The 26,244-nt window shown below is 41.2% G+C and overlaps 1 protein-coding gene across 2 annotated transcripts in view; it reads left to right on the forward strand.

Moving 5' to 3' along the window:
* trmt44 (tRNA methyltransferase 44 homolog) overlaps positions 1-26,244 on the forward strand; it is a 70,199-nt gene that overhangs the window by 30,083 nt on the left and 13,872 nt on the right. For both annotated transcript variants that reach the window (XM_043698693.2, XM_043698686.2), the window contains 3 exons: positions 4,718-4,824; positions 5,174-5,357; positions 8,335-8,749. In XM_043698693.2, the coding sequence (XP_043554628.2) occupies positions 4,718-4,824; positions 5,174-5,357; positions 8,335-8,749 (706 nt within the window). The remainder of the gene's footprint in view (positions 1-4,717; positions 4,825-5,173; positions 5,358-8,334; positions 8,750-26,244) is intronic.

Genomic DNA, 26,244 nt, shown 5'->3' on the forward strand with positions numbered 1-26,244 from the left:
GCTAGAATCAGCGAGTTTCCCAGAGGACTGGAAAATCGCTAACATGACACTCGTGTTTTAAAAGGGAGTAAGGCAAAAGATGGAAAATTACAGACAGATTAGTCTAACCTTGGTCATCGGCAAGATCCTAGAATCCATTGTGAAAGGTGAGATTTCAGAATATTTGGAAGTGTGTGGTAAAATAGGGCAAAGTCAGCATGGGTTCATCAAGGGTTTATCATGTCTGATAAATCTGCGAGAATTCTTTGAGGAAGTAAAGAGCAGATTAGACCAAGGAAAGCCAGTGGATGTTGTCTATCTGAACTTCAAGATGGCCCTTGACAAGGTGCCTCACAGGAGGCTACTGAGTGAAATAGGGGTCCATGATGTTAGAAGCAAGGTGATAGCATGAACAGAAGCTTGGCTGTCTAGCAGAAACCAGAGACTGAGGATGTAAAGTTCCTTCTTAGGATGGCAGCCAGTGACAAGTAGTGTTCCGCAAGGCTCTGTGTTGGGACCATAACTTTTCACTTCATATATTAACAATCTAGATGAAGGAACTGAAGGTATTCTGGCTAAATTTACAGATGATACAAAGATAGCATTAGAGCATTTTGGTAGTACCAAGGAGGCACGGGAGCTGCAGACTGATTTGGACAAGCTAGGAGAATGGGCAGCAAAGTGGCAGATGGAGTACATTGTCTCATTGTGTAACTTGGAGCTCCCAATCTCATAAGATGGTGGAGGCAGGTCATTGAATATTTTTAAGATAGATTTTTGTTGGCATGGAAATTGAGGGTAATCCAAAGTAGATGAGAATGTGGAATTCAAAACTTGAGTAGATAGTCATAATTTTATTAAATGACACGGTAGGCTGGAGGAGCCAAATACGCTGCTTCTTGTTCTGTTTTATATACGCCTGTTACTTCCCTTTTAAAAAAAACTCATAGTGGTTAACGTGTTTTCCCTTCCACAGAACAATTTTGATTTTGCTGATTACCTCTACCTTTATCGAAGTGCCCTTTAATATAAGCTAACTGTCCTGTACTGGTTTCAGTTTTCCTTTCTTTTTTGAATAAAGGAGTAATCATTAAAATGGAAAGTATGAAATATATCTTCTGCAAATCAAGAGAATTTTGAAAAAATTATACTGACACATCAACTGTTCCATTTATTTTTAAGACTCTAGGATGATGTTCTTCAGGAACTTTTGACTTGTCAACCCACAGCTCCAAGAATGTCACTTCCCTAGTCATTATAATTTTGAGTTTTTCCTTCCTTTCTACTTCCTGGTTTGTAAATTTCTGAAATTTTATTTGCATTTTTTATATTGAAGATCAAGGCAAAATATCAGTTAAATACTTTTGCAAGGTTTGTGAAGATTTGTAGCTCAGGTTGAGATTTAGGGTGTAGGTTTGCTCGCTGAGCTGTAGGTTTGATATCCAGACGTTTCATTACCTGGCTAGGTCACATCATCAGTGGCGACCTCCAAGTGAAGCAAAGCTGTTGTCTCCTGCTTTCTATTTATATCTTTCTCCTGGATGGGGTTCCTGGGGTTTGTGGTGATGTCATTTCTTGTTTGTTTCAGGAGGGATTGATAGATGGCATCTCGGTCTGTGTGTTTGTTTATGGCATTGTGGTTGGAGTGCCAGGCCTCTAGGAATTCTCTGGCATGCCTTTGCTTAGCCTGTCCCAGGATAGATGTGTTGTCCCAGTCGAAATGGTGGCTTTTTTCATCCGTGTGTAGGGCAACGAGGGAGAGGGCGTTGTGTCTTTTTGTGGCTAGCTGGTGTTCGTGTATCCTGGTGGCTAATTTTCTTCCTATTTGTCCTGTGTAGTGTTTGTGGCAGTCCTTGCATGGAATTTTGTAGATGACATTCGTTTTGTACTGGATCTTTTAAGTTTGTTAGTTTTTGTTTGAGAGTGTTGGTGGGTTTGTGTGCTACTAGGATTCCGAGAGGTCATAGTAGCACACAAACCCACCAACACTCTCAAACAAACGGATGAAAAAAGCCACCATTTCGACTGGGACAACACATCTATCCTGGGACAGGCTAAGTAAAGGCATGCCAGAGAATTCCTAGAGGCCTGGCACTCCAATCACAACGCCATAAACAAACACATATAGACCGAGATGCCATCTATCAACTCCTCCGAAAACAAACAGGAAATGACATCACCACAAACCCCAGGAACCCCATCCAGGAGAAAGATACAAATAGAAAGCAGGAGACAACAGCTTCGCTTCACTTGGAGGTCGCCACTGATGATGTTACCTGGCCAGGTAACGAAACGTCTGGATATCAAACCTATAGCTCAGCGAGCAAACCTACACCCTAAATCAGTTAAGTACATCTGTCATCGCCTTTTTTCCTGTTATTAATTTCTCGGTCTCACTTTCTATAGGACCAAAGTTCACTTTAACTTGTTTTTCATTTTAGAAGTCCATAGAAGCTGTTTATTTTATATTTCTTGCTAAGTTTCTCCTAAATTATTTTCCCTTGTTATCAATTTTTTAACTATTTTTGCTTTTTTATATTCTGTTCAGCTTTCTGACCTGCCACCCATTTTTTGTACAATTAAATGCTTTTGCCTTAAGTTTGAATTTTTTAACCTTTTCTGAATTCATGATGAATGGTGGGTCCTTCCCTCAAACTTCTCTTTCTCATTGAAATGTATTTGTTCTGTGTATTCTAAAACAGTGCTGAAATATTTTCTGCCGTATCAATCACTTAATTTGCTTTTTCATTTTCCTTCTTTTATCCCTCTGATAATTACTTCTTATTTAAATTTAAAGTACTTTCCTGGACCCACTTTTCTATCCCTCAAACTGAAAGTGAAATTCAGTCATATGATTGCTGTTACCAAGGCGGCCTGTGCTTACAAGGTCATTAATTAATTCTATTTTCTGCTCATTACTAGGACTAGCGTAGCCTATACTTCATGGTTAGCTTGAAATATGCTGTTCACAGAAACTATCCCAAAAGCATTTAATGAATTCCTCATTTAGGCTACATTTGGACCTCTAATTGTCCAGTCCACATGTAAGTTAAAATCTTACTGAATACCACTACTTTTTTGACAAATACCTGTTATTAATTCTTTTATATTTCACTAAACCCTGTGGAGGCCTGTACACAGCTCTCACAAGCTCTTCCTCCCTTTAACATTTCTGAGCTCTACTTAAATGGTTTTTACATCCTGGTTTCCTGAAATTAGGTTAGTTGTTTAATTAAATAACCCACCACTATTTCCTAGCTTCCTATCTTTTAAGCACCTTCATCTTTCAATATTCAAGTCCCAATCTGCCACCAGTTGCTATGTCTCTATAATAGCTATCAGATTGTATAGCTATTTGCTTGCTTCAAAAGTTCATTTGTTTTCATCCAAATGCTATGTACATTCAGGTACAGAGCATTTATTTTGTCCTTTGATCATTTTTGGAATCTCAAGCCTTAAATATAGATTTTTTTTGTTTGATTTTTTTTGTACTTCAAATCTCTTCCTGTCATAGAAAATGTATTGTACTGATAGACTATCTTGCTTGTAAGGGCCATTTTATAAAATCAGTTTGGTTTGTCTTTAAGTTTTAATTGCCACTAAAAATATGCATTAAAATGGAAATTCTTTGTGGAAAATTGTCAAATTGTCTGATAAAGTACCTTGAGACAGATTGGAGGAAGCTTCAACCTACTACTGTGCTTTAGCATAGATTTCTTGAAGCTGATGCATTGTTCCTGAAAGTGTTCCATTTTTAATAACTTCCCTTCACTTTGAGCTGTAAATTTGTAAGTTTATTTTTAAAAAGTTCCTTGTCACAATTAGAAAGAACTAGGTTAAATGTTATAGTTCTCAGAAAATGAGTCCTTAACATTGCTCGCAAGGCTTGTGTTCATTGCAAAACTTTGGTTGTTATTTTGATATACTTCAGAAGGTGTACGATTAAGAATGAGCCAGAGGTGGTATGAAACCAAAGGTGTTTCTTTATCACTCTAGGTAAAAATGACTGATTCACTCAAGGGGAATCCAGTTTGTGTACTGTATAAGAGGGGAACTGACTTGAGAATATAAATCTTAGGAACAAAAGTGGAATACCTAATTAGAAAGAGTACAAAATATCAGAAATTATTCAGCTTTATCCTATATTTTCCATTCCAGTTGCTTGTTCTCTTGAGTGCAGAAAGGCTTCGCATACAGTTCTTCAGGAGTTACTGTGCCAGTTTTCCACTTTCTCCTACTGTTCCCAGAATTTCCTAGAAGTAACACAAGACACTAAGTATACCTAATATGGCAGTCCTGCCATATGTGTATTCAAATTTTAGCTCTCCGATGCTAAAGCAAAGTCAAACACACACAGTTCGCTTATATCTGGTCAATAACACTGCCATTGATGGCACAGGATTATTTACATTTTCCAGGGTCAACAAAGCTCTGCAATTTGTATAAGCATAATTAATTATCCAATTGTTCTGCTTTCTAAAAGACAATTTCAAGGTGTTTTTGCAAACCCACTATATGCTAGAGGCCTGCTGTAGCTAAACTACCTCAACCCATTGCAAGCAGGTTTACAACAAAGGCTGGCAGCCTTAAAAATTGTGAATGACTAATCCTGGAAAATTAGCATCCTTTTGATAGGCAAAACTTCAATATTTCCAAAATAGTGTTAAACTTTCACAGTAGTAGATGATCTATGCTTCATAACGAAGGCTGTAGCGGTAAACTGTTGGTGTTTTATTAGGAATGTGCCATTACGCCAAGTGATGACTTCCTTTTCCCAGATGTGGACTGGATAATTGGCAACCATTCAGATGAACTAACACCATGGATTCCAGTCGTTGCAGCAAGGTAATTTGTATATTTTCTTAAAATGGTAATTAATTCAATGTAACAATACACAGATTTTCTCAATGCTGTCTTTCCTTCCATATATTAATGAGAGCTTGTACTTATTCACTGCACACTTACAATTGCTTCATGGTGGAAATATTAAAAAAAATGTTTATTTGAAATTTATGATATTATTCAAAACTTTTTTCTGCCCAGCTCATCATTTTCAGCTTTTTTGTCTCTGTGTCTGTCTCTGCTGTGTAATTCTTCAATTTTGGTTGTCATTAATTTAGTTGGTTAGATATAGGATGTGATTACAAAATGTTTGTAGTGCTGAAAGGTTCATGAATTTAATTTTATGTCGCAGGTCATCCTATTCATGCCGCTACTTTGTCCTGCCTTGTTGTTTCTTTGATTTCTATGGAAAGTACTGTCGAAAACAGACCAAAAGCACACAATACAGAGCATATCTGGATTTCATTATAGAAGTGGGTTCTGCTTGTGGTTTTAAAGTAGAGGAGGACTGCCTTCGAATTCCATCCACAAAACGGGTTAGTGTGAGGTGTTTTTCTTTCTGTAGTATTTTTGTTTTTGCGTGGAATATTTTCCTAACATATATATATATATGGTGAGGATACTTTTTAAATTATTTCTTCAAAAATTGCCAAATTAGACTTACTTTTTAAAATTTTAAGTAAGCTAAAACTAAATTTAAAGAATTAAAACAACAAAAAGTTGCAGGAATGTGTAATTGGCTTGCTGTGTGGATTATGATATAGTGTTGAGAATGTCCTACTATATTATTGATGTTGAAATAATTCAAACCGTTGCTGCTTCAAAAATGATTCAGTAACATGACCATGAATGAATTAAATATACTCTATTTTAGTGAGTATCTGTAGAAATCTAGTATAACAACATTATAATTGTCTCTAGATAATTGTTTTTACAAATGCAGTAAAATTCTTGACTAAAATCTTGATACTTTGTTTAACAGATATATTGAAGAATATCATACCATTAACTTCATGGATTATTTCTGTTTTTTCTCATTGTTTTGCTACTAAGACTTTCAAAATAATGTACTGCTTAGTTTTCAGTCAAATTATTCAGATGAAGGTTTAACAACAATGGATTTGAGACTTAAATGGAGCTGATGCATTCTTTGGTTTGTAAATTTTGCAAACTTTAGTTTTCAATAAAACAAAGGCTCATCGTAGATTTTATATATGGTTAGCAAGGTTAGATTACGTGAAATACAGGGAGAACGAGCCATTTGGATATAGAATTGGCTCAAAGGCAGAAGACAGGGGAGGGTGGCGGATGGTTGCCTTTCAGACTGGAGGCCTATGACCAGTGGTGTGCCACAAGGATTGGTGCTGGGTCCACTGCTTTTCGTTATTTATATAAATGATTTGGATGTGACCATCGGAGGTATACTTACTAAGTTTGCAGATAACACCAAAATTGGAGATGTAGTGGACAGCGAAGAAGTTACCTCAGTACAATGGGCCAAGGACTGGCAGATGGAGTTTAATTTAGATAAATGTGGAGTGCTGCATTTTGAAAAGGCATATCAGGGCAGGACTTTGACACTTAATGGTAAGGTCCTGGGGAATGTTGCTGAACAAAGAGACCTTGGAGTGCAGGTTTGTAGTTCCTTGAAAGTGGAGTCACAGGTAGATAGGATAGTGAAGAAGGCCTTTATTGGTCAGAGCATCGAGTATAGAAGTTGGGAGGTCATGTTGTGGCCATACAGGACATTGGTCACGCCACTTTTAGAATACTGTATACACTTTTGGTCACCCTCCTCTAGGAATGGTGTTGTGAAACTTGAAAAGGCTCAAAAGGTTTACAAGGTTGTTGCCAGGGTTGGGAGGTTTGAGCTGTAGGGAGAGGTTGAGTAGGCTGGGGCTGTTTTCCCTGGAGTGTTGGAGGCTGAGGGGTGACCTTATGATTTATAACATCATTAGGGGCATGGATAGGGTAAATAGACAAGGTCTTTTTTCCTGGAGTGGGGAAGCCCAGAACTAGAGGACATAGATTTAGGGTGAGAGGAGAAAGATTTAAAAGGAACCTAAGGGGAAACCTTTTCATGCAGAGAGTAGTGCATGTATGGAATGAGCTGGAGAGGAGGTGGTGGAGGCTGGTACAATTGCAACATTTAAAAGGAATCTAGATGGGTATATGAATAGGAGAGTTTTGGAGGGGCTTAGGGTTTCAAGTGTGGCAAATGGGACTAGCTTAGTTTAGGATATCTAGTTCGGCGTGGACTAGTTGGACCAAAGGATCTGTTTCCATGCTGTACATCTCTATGACTCCATGATGCAGTTACGCCAAATCAACTGTCTCAGCAGAAACACTATGTTAAACTAAAAAATAGAGGGAAAGTTAAGATTTTGTTTAATTAGATAAGTTGATGATTTTTGACTTTTTGAGTTTGAATTTCTGGTTTACCTGCCAAGATTGGTCACTGTATCATTTTAAAGATCTAACATTTGAACTTTGCCCAGTACTGAGCAACGGGTATTTATGTTGTCCTGTATTGTGTTCAAACTTGCATATGAATTGACTTGTGAATGTACTCAACTGAACCTGTTCACAATCCAGGGACTGCCTGTATTTATTTGCTATAAGCTATCAAACAAAAGAATGCTGGCCTGCAAGCTAGTAATTTCTGCTTTTTATAAGCTACTTATTCCCCAATCTGTTTCTTTTCATATAGTGCAGATTTTCAAATTTAACTTTTATTTACAAATTTAGTATGAAACTCCAATATCAGTTTAGAGGAAGGAAATTTATTGCAATACATGGCAATGCTAACTGAAATATGCAAATGAGACATGTCCAAACACTTCAGATCAAAACCTAAAACTTAAGATGTGTTTTCCTAAAATGTTTAAAGTACTCCTGATACAGGTGCAAACAATAGATTGTACATCATTGCGCACCTTTACCTTAAAAAGAAAACCAAAGAACTGTGGATGTTGCAAATCAGAACAAAATCAGATATTGCTAGAAAATGTCAACAGGTCTGGCAACATCTGTGGAGAGAAAGCAGAAAGTTTTTCAGGTCAAATGACCATTCTTTAGAATTGATTGTAGATTGGAAAAGGTTGGTATGTATGCTGGAAAAGAGGTTGGTGCAGGGATTGGGGAACAGTAAACTATAGGTGTAGATGGAGACCAAATAGAGAAAGAGAGAGAAAAACAGTTAGGCAATCCAAGGACTGGATAAAGTTTATCTCCCCCCAACAGCACCGCCACTGTGTCTCTAGCATATATAACTATTATATCTAGCTATAATCAGTTCTGAACAAGTGTCACTGGACTTAAAACGTTAACTTTGTTTTCTGTCCACAGATGCTGCCAGACCGACTGAGTTTTTCCAGCAATTTCTCATAATATACCCTTTTCTTCACACTTTTTGCTTTCACTTGTTTGAAACTTCTTTTTTGTGTCATTCTATGGTGCAGAAAGAAGACAGACTGACTTAATGTTCTTTATTTTCCCCCGTTTTTGCTAAAGGTTTGCTTGATTGGTAGCCAAAGGACGTATTCCTCGTCTTGTGAGAAAAGGCTGGATGAAGAACGAACGCAGTATATTAGGGAGAGATGTTCTTATACTGTGTGTGCTGGAGATGATACAGGTTTTAGTAAGATGAAAGACTCTGCTTCACCATTTCCTCATATTACAGATTGTTCAGTTGTTGAAGATGACATGATGCAAGATAGTTCTGCTGATACAGATTGTTCTGTGCCCAACAAATGGGGGACTGGATTCCAACCCAGAGAGAAAGTAGAGAAAATTAGAAACTGTGGTGCTTTGCCTCGAGACTTTGTTGATAATGTAGTGCTTCAGGTAGCTAAAGCACTTTTAAAAGTAAACCAGGACAACTATGATCATAATGATGAAGACAGTGCAAAATACTGGCACAAAGGCGGTAAGTCTTTGCATTCTAAAATACCTATGTTATTTGCCATTTTGTTTTTTATTATGCTGACCTATGATAGTACAGTTTAACATTTATTACAATCTTTTCAAACAAAAGGGACAAACTTTGTTTATAATAATTTTTGTAAACAGGATTGTTAATGTTAGTTATATTATCAAAATTGCATTTTCCATTCTTCTCAAATGTATCTTGATATAAGTTCATTTCCAAACCACACTTGATTGTACTAATTGATATATAGACTTTTGAGGCAATTGTTTTGGTTGTTGAAGCTATTATAATAATTTCACCTTGCTTAATAGATAGTAACAGTCTTTAAATAAAATTAGACGGTTATTTTAAAGGTGGGGGAAGTGATGAAAGAAGGCAGTTTTATTTAAAGTCATATACCCTAGATAGAACATAGAACGTAGAAGAATACAGCGCAGTACAGGCCCTTCGGCCCTCGATGTTGCACCGATCCAAGCCAACCTAACCTAAACTAGCCCACTATCCTCCATATGCCTATCCAATGCCCGCTTAAATGCCCATAATGAGGGAGAGTCCACCACTGCTACTGGCAGGGCATTCCATGAACTCACGACTCGCTGAGTAAAGAACCTACCCCTAACATCTGTCCTATACCTACCCCCCCTTAATTTAAAGCTATGCCCCCTTGTAATAGCTGACTCCATATGTGGAAAAAGATTCTCACTGTCGACCCTATCTAAACCCCTAATCATCTTATACACCTCTATCAAGTCACCCCTAAACCTTCTTTTCTCCAATGAAAACAACCCCAAGTGCCTCAGCCTTTCCTCATACGATCTTTCTACCATACCAGGCAACATCCTGGTAAACCTCCTCTGCACCCGTTCCAGTGCCTCCACATCCTTCCTATAGTATGGCGACCAAAACTGCACACAATACTCCAGATGTGGCCGCACCAGAGTCTAATACAACTGCAACATGACCTCAGTACTCCGGAACTCAATTCCTCTACCAATAAAAGCCAGTACGCCATATGCCTTCTTCACCGCACTATTTACCTGGGTGGCAACTTTCAAAGATTTGTGTACATGGACACCAAGATCCCTCTGCTCATCCACACTACCAAGATACAGACACAATCACCTTTCCTTTTAAACAGAATATTTCACATAGTGATCGATTTAGTGATCTATTTTCGCCAATAAAAAAAAATCTTCACTACGTGAGAAATATCAGTTATATGGCATTTAGCAATGATTAGTCACTAAATACAGAGGAAATGTGATTATCCAAATACCAATTATCCGAATGAGATCTCGAGGTCCTGATAGAAACATTACATCAAAGACGTATTTCCAGCAGTGATTGTGTCTTATGTTTACCGTCTCCAAATGACTGCCCTCCCACCCTCTCTGTCTCCCCACACTTTCCCTGGAATTCTACAGAGGGGTGTACCCTAACCTCACCCCCCCACTTCCCAGGAATAACCACTCCAACATTGTCCTGTACAAGGCAAACAGGGAACAAAAATGTGCAGTAAAAGGTTGTGAAGGTTGTGTGTGTGTCTGTGCGCTATTTGGAGACTTATCCCACAAATGCAGCAGCAGCAGCACTCTTGTTGGTGTGCAGTCCGGATGCCCTCTGGGATGGGGCGGGGGCTTGCACGCTTTGTACTGGGGGGCGCTGTTGGACAGGGTTTGGGGGCAGGGTGGCCGGTGTTGGTCGGGGTTGGGGGCGGGGAGAGGGGTTGGACCGGGTTTTTGGGGGAGGGGGTTGCGCGCTTTGTGCTGGGGGAGCGGGGGGGACAAGAGGGTGGCGGTGTTGGGTGCAGGGTCTCGCACGCAGTGCACTGCTGCAATCTCCTGAATAGGGAGCAGACTTTAAAACTCCGAACCCCAGAGGAAAGGCATTTAATCAATTTTCTGAATAATCAATTCTCCGAACGAAATAATGTCCGCCCATCACGTTCAGATATTTGAGTTTCCATTGTAATAACCTATTGTACTTGAAACTACTGCTGAATCGCAGCTAAAGAAATGTCCAGTCTTTTGAGCACTGGGATCATTCAGGTTGTAATTAAGTTTGTAATTTTATTGTGGTTCTGTTCGCCGAACTGGGAATTTGTGTTGCAGACGTTTCGTCCGCTGTCGAGGTGATATCCTCAGTGTTGGGAGCCTCCTGTGAAGCACTTCTGTGATCTTTCCTCCGGCATTTGTAGTGGTGAATCTGCCGCTTCTGGTTGTCAGTTCCAACTCTCTGTTGCAGTGGTCGGTATATTGGGTCCAGGTCGATGTGCTTATTGATTGAATCTGTGGATGAGTGCCATGCCTCTAGGAATTCCCTGGCTGTTCTCTGTTTGGCTTGTCCTATAATAGTAGTGTCGTCCCAGTCGAATTCATGTTGCTTGTCATCTGCGTGTGTGGCTACTAAGGATAGCTGGTCATGTCGTTTCATGGCTAGTTGGTGTTCATGGAACTCCTCTACAAGAAGAGTCGGCAGGCTGGCAGAACTCCTCCTCCTCAAACTATCCCTGACCAACTACGTCAGGGTGGTGCACAGGGACGTCAAATACTGCAGATGTTGAAAATCTGAAATGAAAGCAAAAAGGCCTCCAGTTCCCAGAGTTGCCCTGCAGACCCACTGCTATGACTTCAGTCATTAGACTGCTTGTTGGCCCTCCAATCACGATTGATTCTCTCCTGCATTCACTGCTGATAGGCACATGAGCAAACCTACCGCAGCACAAAAGGGAACAAAAGACCTCAGATTAGAGGAGCAGCTCTTTGCAAAAATCTATGAATAAACTGTACATTAAAGCAAATAGTGGGCCACACAAAATGTTGTGGTGGGCTGTATGTGACCTATAGACTGTAGATTGGGAGGAAATGGAGTAATAGAAATGTGGCTAGTCACTCAGATCCCAAGCTAATGCTGTGAAGCCATGAGTTCAAATCCTACCATGAGGGATGGTGACATTTGCCTCCAATTTAATAAAATCTGGACTATAAAGCTGGCCTAATGGTGACCATGTAACAACTGTAAAATGTTGTTAAAAACCCATCTGGCTCATAATTACTTTGAGGGAAGGAAATTTGCTGTCCCTACCTGGTCAGGCCTGAAAGTGACTCCAGATGCACAGCAATGTGTTGTATTTTAATTGTCCTCCAGACAGTTAGGCATGGGCAATAAATGCTGCCATATCCAACTGTGCCTATATCATATGAATAAGTAAAAAACCTCAGTGTCTCCAACATTTTCATTTTCTAAATTTCACTACTAGGGACTTCGTTGAATTTGAGAACATACAGAATTTGTTTTCCAAAAGCTAGTAATTTACATTTTTTCCTGTCTACCATGATTTAGTCAATTGTACTTGTTTTCTGTAATTGTAGCATGGTAGCTAAGACCTGATCTATGTTCAGCTACATTTTTTTCAATTCATGGAACCTCAAAATCTTTGGAATATAACTGTGGGCTTATTCATGTTAAAATATTTCTGCACTAACAAATCTTTGAGTTGATACATACAATATTATAAATCTGGCTATAGTGTTGATTGACTGACAGCTATGTGTCTATTTATTTGTAACTATGCTCATAACATGCACATACTTAATTTGCACATACTTATTATCATAGATTTAATTTCATTGTTAACTAACAAGGCAACCCTGCCCCTTCTGCCCACCTCCCTGTCTTTTCGAAAAGTTGTAAATTCTTGGATGTTTAACTGCCAGTCCTGAACCCCCTGCAACCACAACTATGTGTTGCCTACCACATCATAATCATTCATGATGATTTGTGCTGTTAATTCATCTACTTTATGAATACTACAAGCATTCAGGTAAAGCGCCTTAATGCTAATTTTCTTATCTTCATGATTTCCAACATCCTTCATTTTTGCTTCACTCCTAGTCTGCTTTAAACTTAAAAGCTGCATACGTTAACCTGCTGCTTATCTTTCTACTTGACTCCATACTCCCTGTTGCTTTCCCTTCCCCCCACCCCCCCCCCCCCCGCAAAACTCACGTTTAAAGTACCTTGTGCAGTAACAAAGCTAAATATTATACAATTTAGAAACAACATTTAACTTTGCTGTCTCTCATAAGGGTTTGTCTCATGACAATTTTGGCTATCAGTTGTGAAGGCATGTAATTGAAATACAAGTTTCACTCCATATCCATACGATATAAAAGTAGTCTGAGTTTTGAGAAGATTTGTAGCTCAGGTTGAGGTTCTGAATGCAGGTTTGCTTGCTGAGCTGTCATGTTCATTTTCAGCCGTTTCGTCACCATATTAGGTAGCATCATCAGTGAGCCTCCAGATGAAGCACTGGTGGCATGAACCGCTTTCTATTTATGTGTTTAGGTTTCTTTGGATTGGTGACATCATTTCCTTTGGTGATGTCATTTCCTGTTCTGTTTCTTAGGGGGGTAAATCGGATACAAGTCGATGCGATTGTTGATAGAGTTCCACTTGGAGTGCCATGCGTCTAGGAATTCTCGTATGTGTCTCTGTTTGGCTTGTTCTAGGATGGATGTGTTGTCCCAGTCGAAGTGGTGTTCTTCCTTACCTGTATTTAAGGATACTAGTAGAGAGTGGGTCACGTCTTTTTGTGGCTAGTTGATGTTCATGTATCCTGGTGGCTAGTTTTCTGCTTGTTTGTCCAATGTAGTGTTTGTTACATTTACAGACCATGAATGTGCAGAAACAGTACAACAAGCCATAGACATTAGATAGCAACAAACACTAGAAAATGAAAAAATTCGACCTGTAGAAAGAAAACTACACAAACTTACACTGACATCACAGGAGCATAGATTAAAAACTCATCTGACCAACCCTTAACAGACATTGAAAAAGCTGTCTTAGTAAGATAATTAAATTTCAATTTCCAGGATGCGGACAAGAAAGATTCCTTAGCAGCATTAGAATCAACACTGATAGGTAGCCAACTCAGAGGAAACCCAGCAAACATCATACGGACAGTAGCACCAACATTAAGCAGGAAAAAGGAAGGAACCACACTCAATACACAAGAAGGTGCTAGAAAAACTAAAAACAGATAAAACCATTGTTATCCTACCTGCAGACAAAGGACGCTTGACAGTCATTTTAAATTGAAGAGACTACATTGAGAAAGTGAACATACTACTTATAGATACCAACAAGTGGCAATAGACCCTACCCCACAACTAGAGAACCAAATCACAACTCTACTCAACTTCAGAAATTTGGAGAAATAAATAAGACCAACTTCCAAAAAAGGAAACTAGACGGATCCAACATACCAAGCTTCTACTGATTACCAAAAGTTCACAAACCAGGAGTTCCCCCCCTCCCCCCCCTCAGACCCATAGTCTTGCTACCTGGAACACCAATGTACAGATTAGCCTAGGAGCTACACCAAAGACTAAAACACTTAGTAAAAGACTCACGCCACTTCATCCACTCCACCCAAGAATTCCTGAAGACCATCAAAGATACCAATATAGAAGAGGATGAAATAATGGTCTCCTTTGACATAACAGCCCTATTCACTCCATTAATGTCAACCTGGCTAAGGAATCATTGACTATATTATTAGAAGAACCAAAGACACATACACCAAAAATCACCAACTTCATCAGCAAGGACAATGTTGTCAAGTTAGTAGACCTATGCCTTACCACACTCTTCACCTTCAACAACAAAACCTACAGACAAACCAACAGAACACCCATGGGATCTCTGATTAAATTAGAATACTTAGTGTGGAAACGGGCCCTTCGGCCCAATAAGTCCACACCGACCCTCCGAAGAGCAACCCACCCAGACCCATTCCCCTACATTTACCCGTTCACCTAACACTACGGGCAATTTAGCATGGCCAGTTCACCTAACCTGCACGTCTTTGGACTGTAGGAGGAAACCGGAGCACCCGGAGGAAACCCATGCAGACACAGGGAGAATGTGCAAACTCCACATAGCCAGGTGCCCAAGGCGGGAATTGAACCCGGGTCTCTGGTGGTGTGAGGCAGCAGTGCTAACCATTGTGTGGCTCTTAGCAGAGGCAGTAATGCAGAGACTCGAACAGACAGTGCTGCCAACTATCCAACCCAAACTTTGGGTCCGCTACGTGGACAACACCTTTGTTGTCACTCAACAAAACAAATTAGAGGAAACCATCAAGACCATATAATACCCTTACTGGCATAAAATTTACTAAAGAGGAAGAAAACAACCACAAACTGCCATTCCTCGATGTTGCAGTACAGCGAAAAGCCAATGGGAACTTCAAACCAGCGTCTCCAGGAAGATAACACTTACTCACTCAATACTGAACTACAGAAGCAAATCATCCCAACACCCACAAACGAAGCTGCATTAGAACATTATTTCAACGAGCCACCACACACTGCAGTACAGAGGAACTACGAAGAGCAGAGGAAAATCACCAAAAAGAACAGGTACCCAATGAACACAGTCCGCCAATTTCTCAGCAACAAACCCCAACAAGCATTCAAAATATGTCTAGAAACCCTAGCCACTCTCCCCTACATCAAGGACATCTCAGAAATGACTGCCAGACTACTCAGACCTCATGGCATCATGATAGCCCACAAAACCCACCAACACGCTAAAACAGCAGCTAATGAACTTGAAAGACCCTGTACAGACAGCAAGCAAAACTAATGTCATTTACAAAATACCTTGCAAGATCTGTAACAAACACTGTTGGACAAACAGACAGAAAACTAGTCAACAGGATACATGAATATCAATTAGCCACAAAAAGACATAACCCACTCTCACTAGTATCCTTAGTGGATGAGGAAGGACACCACTTCGACTGGGACAACATGTCCATCCTAGGACGAGCCAAACAGACACGCACGAGAATTCTTTGAAGCATGGCATTCTCACTGGAACTCTATCAACAAACACATTGACTTGGATCCCATTTACCACCCCCTGAGAAAAAGAACAGGTGACATCACCACAGGAAATGATGTCACCAACCCAAGGAAACCTAAACACATAAATAGAAAGCAGGCCATGCCACCAGTGCTTCATCCGGAGGCTCACTGATGGTTACCTAGTATGGTGACAAAACATCTGAAAATGAACCTTCTAGCTCAGTGAGCAAACCTATATCCACAAAAGTAATCCAGTAGAGTTCATAACAATTTAATTCATGTGTGATCAATCAAAGACTTTGCTGTGACAGTTTGTTATAACACAAGATCTGACATCTTCAAAAAGCTGATTTGAATATAAAGCATGGATGTATACTGAATATAAACCAGAGGTGGGCATGGCATGAACCAGAAGGCAGGAGCAGAGTGAATGGTCACTTATCTGGTATGGTCAAACCTGATCAATAATTTTGTGGGCACCCTGGATAGCCTGAATGCTTTGGGATCTGCAGCAGTTTAAGAACATGATCTATAGCACAGAAATAATTTATTTGGTAAAGGTGATCCACAGTCATTGTTGTACTTTATGTGAAACTTCAACCACTGACTTCTCATCCTGTTTCATATATCCATCTAATCTATCCTTAAGTGCATCCATCAATCTGTTTTGTGGAAACAAGTTCTATATTCATCAGTCACTGTTGTAAAGGTTCTCTTAATTTAAAAAAAAATTGTTAGTCACTTGTCGATATAAAACTTGAATATCCTTAGTAAGAAAGACTTGTTGCTGCAACATTTTATCTTCCTTTCATCTGACAAAAGAATCATTGGGGCGCAAGTTCATAGTTCCTTGAAAGTAAAGTCACAGGTAGACTGTAGTGAAGAAGGTGTTTGATAAGCTAGCCTTTATTGGTCAGTACATTGAGTATAAGAGTTAGGAGGTCATCTTGCAGCTGTTCAGGACATTGGTTAGGCCACTTTTGGAATACTTGTTCAGTTCTCGTCTCCCTGTCAAGGGAAAGATGTTAAACTTGAAAAGGTTCAGAACAGATTTACAAGGATGTTGCTAGGATTGGAGGGTTTGAGCTATGAAGAGAGGCCGAATAGGCTGGGACTATCCTCCCTGGAGATATGGATGCTCTCCCTAAGAGAATCACAAGGGGCATGGTTAGGGTGTATAGTCAAGGTCCCTTCCCAAGAGTAGGGGAGTCCAAAACTGGAGGTCATAGATTTAAGGTAAGAGGGGAAAGATTTAAGGGACCTAAGGGGAGACTTTCTTCACATAGAGGGGTGGTGCATGTATGGCTTGAACTGCCAGAGGAAGTGCTTGAGGTTGGGTACATTTGCAGCATTCAAAAGGCATCGAGATAGGGATATGAATAGGAAGGGTTTAGAGGGCCGAATGCCGGCAAATGGAACTGGATTAAATTAGGATATCTGATTGACGTGGATGAGTTGGATGGAAGGGTTTGTTCCTGTGCTGTACATCTCTATGACTCTAAATGCATGGATGCCAAATTTCAAATACAGAGGAACCTTGATTATCCGGCTTTCGATTATTCGAACAAAATAATCCCCACCTGTGTCGTTTGGATAATCAAGGTTCCTATGTAATCTGAATTTATATTCCAGGAGAAAAGTGGTACTGATTGATAGACAAGTTGACCCTGATTGGCAGCACCTCAGTCAAAGAGAAAACAGTAGAAAACCACATGTGCCAAGCCACGGAATAATTCAAGCAAGGCACAAACATTGAGCATTTTCTTTTTGTTTGTAGAGAAGGGCTCTTGCCAATGAATGTATTTCACTTCCAGCAAGCGCAAATGAGCCATTTTATGAACTTATTTGATTATGATAAGTTGGAACAGCTATTATTACACTCAGGATTGCATGGAAAAAGTTGTGCAGTCCTGGAATCACGTCTAACAGTAAGCAGTTTGTTTCTTCCCTACTATTTTCAGACTTATGAACTGATCTCTAGCGTATTAGTATTGATCTTTCTCTACACCTCTTTAGTTGTAACATTTTCTGCATTCTGTTCTTTTAGCCTGATGTATTTCAGCAAGGTATGATTTGTCTGGTTAGCATGCATTCCAATATTTTCACTGTATCTCAGGACGTGAGAAGAATAAATCAAATCAAGCACAAGCTGGTTAAGTACAATTTGTTTTCTCATCTAGACAATACTTTGCAATAAAGAATGACTTGTTTCTACACTAGAAATAAAATCTTAAATAAAATGCATGACCCACAGTCTCTAACAGATGGTGTAAACAGTAGTTAGGTGATTGGAGGATTGAGTTGCCATGCGATAGTGTCTCTGTTGACCTTTAAGTTCAGCTTACCACGAGCAATGAGTCTTAATGTATAGATCCTTTCCAAATGCTTTCTCTCCACTTTGGGCAATCTTGGGCAAGGTTCCCAAGTGTTGAAGGGAATTTTGCAATTTTCAAGGAGGCTTTGAGGGTGCGCTTGGAATATTTCCCTTGCCCTCCTGGGGCTCACTTGCCATATTGAAGTTCTAAGTAGAGTGCTTGGGCAATAGCTTAGAACAATATGATCAATCTAATAGAGCTGACTGAGCATGGTCAATGTTTTGTTTTTGGTGATGCAGGCCAGACACTAATATATCTTTCCAATCAATGGATTTGAAAGATCCCACAGAGGCAGTGCTGGTGGTACCTCTGTAGGACTTTGAGACACCTGCAGTACAGAAAGGCAGACATCTCGGCTAGTTTATAGACCATGAGTGTGATGCAGGTTTGAAGTCCTGGTCTTCAAATAATGTCTTCCTCAGGTGACTGAAAGCAATGTTGGCATACTGAATGAAGAATTGGGCGTGTTTTTGGTCGACAGTAGCTCCTGTTTGTTGAAAAGTGGTCAAAGTTATCGCAGGCCTCATCAAGAATTTTGATAACTGGGAGACTGCATGGCAAGGGTAGTTGTCTTACATATGTTTAATATAAAGTCTATGTTCTCATGTGCTTCAATAAAAGTGGTGACATTGGCTTGGAGCTTGGCCTCTGCGTGACTGTGGATGCAAGCATCATTTGCATTCTATAGTTCAAACAACAAGGGTAAAATGATTGGAGTTGGCCTGCAAGTGCAAAGGTTGAGCAGATTGCTATTTGTTTTGTAGATTTGATCCACCCTAATGTAGAGCATGCTAAAGATGAGGTGGAGTACTGCAGTAACAAAGATTTAAAAAAAAGAGTGTGATGTGATGACATAACCTTAATTGCTCCCAATCAGAATATTAATTCCGTCTGTGGTAGACCTGTCGCTTAAGATCACCTCCATGTCATCATGGATCAGGTGGAGGATGCTCATACTTTGGGGATAGCAGAAGCAAAAGAGGATATTATTTAGTCCCTTGAAGGTGACAATGTTGAAATCTTAGTGAGGTCTTAGTTTAGTGTGCTGTTCCCTTAAGTGTTTTTGTAGTTGCCGCATGGTGAAGATCATATCCATTGCACTCCTTAGATGATGGAATCTGCATTGCAATTCTGGAAGGACATATTCAGCCACAGGGAGAAGACAATTGAAGAGGGTTGTTGCAATAGCTTTTCCTGTGGCTGACAGCAGGGAACTGCCTCTGTGCTTACCACAATTGGATCTGCACCTCTCTGAGATTTCTTGGCATGCTCTCTTTCTTCCTGATAATGGAAATGAGATTTTATAATCACACTAATAGTGCTTGTCAGCTGTATTCCATCTGCTTCTGATACATCGTTGTTTAGCTGTTAAATGACTTTTCCTTCCTCACTGGGTTGAAATTGTGTTGAAATGGCAACAAATAGTATACTGCAAGACCACATCAAAGATAATTGTATTGCAGAGAGAATCTCTGTTGAGGTATTTGAAGTGTTCCTTTTAGCCGGTTCTGACTGATTCTGTTTTTATTGAACATCTCCATTCTTGGCCAGCAATGGAATGGTGCTTTGGATGTATGGCTGTAGGTGGCCTTGACTGTGTGTTTCTTTCACACAATCATGGTTATTAACTAATAGCTGGATTTCCTGCATTTTCTATACCCATCAACTGTTCTTTTTGGTCAGTTTTCGTTTTGCTGAACTCCAGTCTTCAGTTGTTTGTAGAGCTGCCTCTAGTTCTCAAATTGAGTCGGTGTTTTTGGTTCAAAAATGCCTTACTCTTGCAACTTACCAGGACCTAGCTCTTCCAATTATTCTCTTTGAACAATTCTTGGTCCAATCACCAAGTTTCTCTTCATGGGTGCTGACTACAGAAGCCTTCAAGAAAGTGGATGCTCTGCAATTCTGATTTACTGAGAGTCGTCAGGTTAGGGCTGTAGAGTTTTTGAGTGCCTCAGAGTTGATTTTTTTTGTGGCATTGTTTGTATTATCAATTGTGCTTTAAGATAATATTATTTAGGTGGTGGTGTCTCCAGCAGTCGTCAACTGTTATGATACAGGTGATACATACATCCTTGGGGTACCTCACTCGGATAGTGATGTAGTTGAGCAAGTCCCATTGTTGATGGGAAAAATGTTGCCATGAGGCCTTGTGCTTTCTTTCAGATGGAGCAGGGTGTTGGTTATGATGAGGCGGTGTTTTAGCCATTTTGTTAGTAGCGGGATACTACTACTGTTGGCTTTCCTTAGTCCCTCTCCGTTATGTACTTGTCCCCAGCAGTGTCTGTCCTTTCCAACTCTGGTGTTGAAGAGCTTGTTGCCTTTTGGGACTTGGGCAAAGGACTTGATGTAGAATTCCTCTTTGAACTTGTCCTGACTTGGGGCGTATGCACTGAGGACTATAGCACACTTGTTCTGGATCTGGTTCGGTTGATGGTCATGAAACATCTGTTTATTCAGTCTTGGATACTCCTCTTGTGGGATAAACAGCAGTCTTGTGACCCTTCTGCATAGCATTCTGAACCCTATTAATTGTAAACAGTCGAAGGGACCATGTTTGATCTGCAAATAAGTGTGATGGTACACCCTTGTTAGTTTTAAGAGTATCAGGCTGCCTTGCAATCGCTGTGACAGGATGCATCCTCATGGCTCACTACATCATGTGCACGCTTATTATGTACAAGCTGCAGAAATATTCAAAAGTGATATCCCATTATTCTGTATTTTTTCAGTGACTGTTTCAGAGCAGCAGGAATTAACAAAATATTTCATCAATTACTGCAGCCAATTTGCATAGGATTCCACTTAGTGAAAAATTTCTCCAGTATACTGATCCTACATATTGAAATGTCCACATGCCATTTCGGCACTTAGTGTACTTACTAGTGTTGCTGAAAGAAGCCTTGGATGTCTGCACTTTGTCGCTTTATCACAGTAATCTATTTACATGTGCCACTATTTGTGAATCTTTATTCATTGAACTTATTCATGCAATTGATTTTAATTTTTATGACACCAAGGAAAACCAAACAGAGTAACTATCGGATCTTCTTTGTTTTCAAATTCAGTAGCATTTTCATCGGTTTCCCGCAAGGACTGAACAGTAATCTCCCCCTATTGCGTGTTGAATTTGTAGCCGTGTGCAAGGAGTTCCTTAAGACTTAAAGTGTGCTCCTTCTGAGATTCAAGTTCACTTCTGAGAGGTGAGGGTTTAATGCAGTTATTTTATCACTGTGCTAGTTTGGAAACCCACTAATGGTTGCTGCAGTCTTACCTTCACCAGTCCATCCTTAACTGTTGGAATTATATAGCAGCACGTGATTTGGCCTGATCAACAATTTTATAAAGAGAGCCTGAGCCATTTAAAAATTTGACACAAAAGTAGAACAGCTCAATTGGCTTGGACATTGGCTATCCTGATCAGGTAAAAAGCACAGTTCAGGCAGCATCCGAGGAGCAGGACAGTCTACCTTTCAGGCATAAGCCCTTCATTAGGAATGTGGGTGGAGGGAAGGATGTGGAGGGGCTGAGAGATAAACAGGAAGAGGGTGTGGGGGAAGCCTTCTTCCTCCAGTAGTCTGGTGGCTTGGGTTTAGCAGTGAAGAAAGCCCAGGACTTGCATGCCAAATCCAAGCTACCCAACAACTAGAGGAAGAATGCCATCATCTTCCTCGGGACCCTACAACTACACTGGCATCAACGTTAACTTCACCAGTTTCCTCATTTCCCCCCACCCCATCCTAAATCCAATCCTCCCACTCAGCACCACCCTCTTGAACTGTCCTGCATCTTCCTTCCCACCTATCCACTCCAGCCTCCCCTCTGACCTATCACATCACCCCCCCCCCCCACCTGCATCTACCTATCGCTCTTCCCAGCTACCTTTTCCACCACCCTTCTATTTATCTCTCAGCCCCCTGCCCCCCCAATGAAGTGCTTATGCCCAAAATACCAACTCTCTTGCTGTTTGGATGCTCCCTAATCTGCTGTGTTTCTCCAGCGCCACACTTTTTGACTCTGATCTCCAGCATCTGCAGTCCTCACTTTCTCAAATCCTGGTCAGGTGGCTGCTGTGATTTGTGAAAACTCGAAAAAGGCCAAAGATGATCACGTTCAGACATGAAATTTGCCCAACCTACCACAAATTACTCAGGAAAGACCGTGTCTCTCAAAAGTAAACAACAGGTTGAGCAAGCGTTTCAACTGATACTTTCCATTAATAAGAGGTTGCTCTATCATTACAAGTGAACAATGTTGTCATGTATAAGTTTCAGTGCTATTGCAATGTGGCCTGCACATCCCAATAACTTGGATAAAGTGAGGTCTGCAGATGCTGGAGATCAAAGTTGAAACTTTATTGCTGGAACAGCACAGCAGGTCAGGCAGCATCCAGGGAACAGGAGATTCGATGTTTCGTGCACAGGCCCTTCTTCAGGAATGAGCAGAGAGTGTTCAGCAGGAGAAGATAAAAGGTAGGGAGGAGGGACTTGGAGGAGGGGCGTTGGAAATGTGATAGGTGGAAAGAGGTCAAGGTGAGGGTGATAGGTCGGAGTAGGATGGAGGCGGAGAGGTCAAGAAGAAGACTGCAGGTCAGGAAGGCGGTGCCGGGCTGGAGGGATTCGGCTGAGACAAGGTGGGGGGAGGAGGGATGAAGAAACTGGTGAAGTCCAAGTTCATCCCCTGTGGTTGGAGGGTTCCCAGTCGGAAGATAAGACGCTCCTCCTCCGACCGTCGCGTTGTTGTGGTTTGGCGGTGGATGAGTCCAATGACCTGCATATCCTCGGTGGAGTGGGAGGGGGAGTTGAAATGCTGTGCTACAGGGTGGATATGGAAGTTTCCTTTGGGGCCTTGGAGAGAAGTGAGGGGGGAGGTGTGGGCGCAAGTGTTGCACCTCCTGCGGTTGCAAGGGAAGGTGCCGGGAGTGGAGGTTGGGTCGGTGGGGGGTGTGGATCTGACAAGGGAGTCGCGGAGGGAGTGGTTTCTACGGAAAGCTGATAGGGGAGGGGAGGGAAATATATCCTTGGTGCTGGGGTCTGTTTGGAGGTGGCAGAAGTGACGGCGGATGATGCGCTGTACATGGAGATTGGTGGGGTGGTAGGTGAGGACCAGTGGGGTTCTGTCCTGGTGGCGGTTGGAGGGGCGGGGCTCAAGGGCGGAGGAGCGGGAAGTGGAGGAGATGCGGTGGAGGGCACCGTCGACCACGTCGGGGGGGAAATTGCGGTCCTTGAAGAAGGAGGCCATCTGTGTTGTACATATTTTGAACTGGTCCTCCTGGGAGCAGATGCAGCGGAGACGAAGGAATTGGGAGAATGGGATGGCGTTTTTACAGGGGGCAGGATGGGAGGAGGTGTAGTCCAGGTAGCTGTGGGAGTCGGTTGGTTTGTAGTAGATGTCCGTGTTGATTCGGTCGCCTGAGATAGAAACAGAAAGGTCTAGGAAGGGGAGGGAGGAGTCCGAGACTGTCCAGGTGAATTTGAGGTCGGGGTGGAAGGTGTCCCAATAACTAGCTGATTAAATCAAACATCATGTTCCTTTGGCTGTATGTATGAGGCCTATTAAACAGTCCACCCTTGTAAAACCTAGTGATTTGGTAACACTGGCTGAATAAGTGAGTGTGCTAATAGATATACTTAAAACATAATGACTTGTAATGTGGGTCATTTATGTTTGCTGGAAGAAACATGTGTATATATACATAAGCATAAATAAGTCATTGGCTAACCTGGTACCACTATTTAAGAAAGGTGGTAAGGACAAGCCAAGGAACTGTAGACCGGTGAGCCTGATGTGGGTGGTGGGCAAGTTGTTGGAGGGAATCCTGAGGGACAGGATTTGGAAAGGGATGGTCATCATGACATGGGAAATCATGTCTCACGAACTTGATTGAGTTTTTGAAGAAGTAACAAGTGATGAGGGCAGAGCGGTAGACATGATCTATTTGGACTTCGGTAAGGTGTTCAAGGTTCCCCATGGGAGACTGGTCAGCAAGGTTTGATCTCATGGAATACAGGGAGAACTAGCCATTTGGATACAGATCTGGCTCGAAGGTAGAAGACAGAGGGTGGTTATTTTTCAGATTGGAGGCCTGTAACCAGTGGAGTGCCACAAGGATCGATGCTAGGTCCAAAACTACTTGTCATTTATATAAATGATTTGGATGTTAACACAGGAGGCATAGTTAGTAAATTTACAGATGGCACCAAAATTGGAGGTATAGTGAACAGCAAAAAAGGGTTACCTCAGATTACAATGGGATCTTGATCAAATGGGCCAATGGGCTGAGAAGTGGCAGATGGAGTTTAATTTAGATAAATGCGAGGTGTTGCATTTTGGGAAAGCAAATCTTAGCAGGACTTGTACACTTAATGGTAAGGTCCTAGGGAGTGTTGCTGGAAAAAAAAAGAGACCTTGGAGTGCAGGTTCATAGCTCCTTGAAAGTGGAGTCGCTGGTAGATAGGGTAGTGAAGGAAGCGTTTGGTATGCTTTCCTTTATTGGTCAGAACATTGAGTGTAGGAGTTGGGAGGTCATGTTGCGGCTGTACAGGATGTTGGTTGGCTACTTTTGGAATATTGTGTGAATTCTGATTTCCTTCCTATCGGAAGGGGTGTTGTCAAACTTGAAACGAAAGACTTACAAGGATGTTGCCAGGGTTGGCGGATTTGAGCTATTGGGAAAGGTTGTATAGGCTGGGGCTGTTTTTCCTGGAGCGTCGAAGGCTGAGGGGGTGACCTTATCAAGGTTTATAAAGTCATGAAGGGCATGGATAAGTCTTTTTCCCTGAGGTTGGGGAGTCCAGAACTAGAGGCCATAGGTTAAAGTGAGAGAGGGAAAAATATAAAAGAGACCTAAGGGGCAGCTTTTTTACCCCGTAGAGGATGGTGCATGTATGGAATGAACTGCCAGAGAAAGTGGTATGAGCTGGTACAATTACAACATTTAAAAGGCATCTGGATCGGTATTCGAGCAGAGAGTTTAGAGGGTGCTGGCAAGTGGGACTAGATTAGGCTGAGATATCTGGTCAGCATGGACAAGTTGGACTAAAGGGTCTGTTTCCGTGCTGTGCATCTCTGACTCTATGACTCACTGTGATGTGGTGTGCCACAGGACTCAGTGCTAAGGCTCTGACTCAAATGAAGGGATTGAAAATTTAGTTAGACACAAAGTTACTAAGGAATTATGTTGTGAAGAGAACATAAGGAGTATACAATGAGATAAGTATAGGTTAATTGATTTTACAAAGATCTGGCATTTGAATCCATTTTAGGATGATGAAAATTGTCAGTTTTGACAGTGTTAAGACGGACCCGCGGGGTCCCGTCTTTGCGTGTTCTTTCGGAAGGAGAGACTCACACTGGCAACTATGGTTAGACGCAGACAGCCGATTATTCACAGAATCTTAACTGGTACAACGAATCTACAAGCATGCATTCGTTGGAGAAGGCGTTCTCCCTTCTCGTTCAAACTTGACACAATTATACTTCGTGCTGCCTGGAGTCCCCGGTCAGTTCGCCTTCCCCATTGGTCCATTCATCTGCGCGCGCTGGGGATCCGTCCTCCTATTGGCCGCATCGAAGTGCCTGTCCAGCTCCTGCTGTGCTTGACAATGGCTCAGCCATCCCCGGGAGCGGTTCCGATCCTGTATTCAATAGTTCATTGTTTCAAGGAATTACTATGCGTCTGACAGGCTAGCCATTTTCAATAGTTTCAGTTTAACTAAATTGACAATTACACTTATCCACTTTAGACTTAAATAGAGCCATTCACACTTAACAGTTACAGGTTCCGATAGAGCAATTCACACTTGTCTAACAGTTACAGATTCCGATCGGTTTCTTTATTAATCCCGAGTTTCGATGGGGCAATTGATACTGGCTGGTATTTACAGGCTCCAAGATTTAATTAACATTATGCATATCCCTTACAAGCTCCAGCCAGGTAGTCATGCAGTCGCCAGCAGCAGCTCGCTTGGCTGTTGTTAACCATTTCAGGGCTGGAACTAGAAGTGTCTGTTGCAGAACTAGTGTCACCCTCCCTAGCCCTACATTAAACACCCCAGTGAAATCTCCCCAACAACAGGAAGAATAAAAAAGCATAATTTATAAATGTAGAAATATTGCAGAGGGATCTAATTGTCCTAGTGAGTGAATTGCAAAGGGTTAGTACGCAGAAAATAATTAGGGAAGATAATAGAATGTAATTTTTATTGCATTGAGTTGAATACAAAAGTAGTGAAATTATTTT

This window comes from Chiloscyllium plagiosum, unplaced genomic scaffold (genome assembly GCF_037043375.1).
Source record: "Chiloscyllium plagiosum isolate Xiang-an unplaced genomic scaffold, Cpla_swu_hap1 HiC_scaffold_1, whole genome shotgun sequence".
NCBI classification, from domain to species: domain Eukaryota; kingdom Metazoa; phylum Chordata; class Chondrichthyes; order Orectolobiformes; family Hemiscylliidae; genus Chiloscyllium; species Chiloscyllium plagiosum.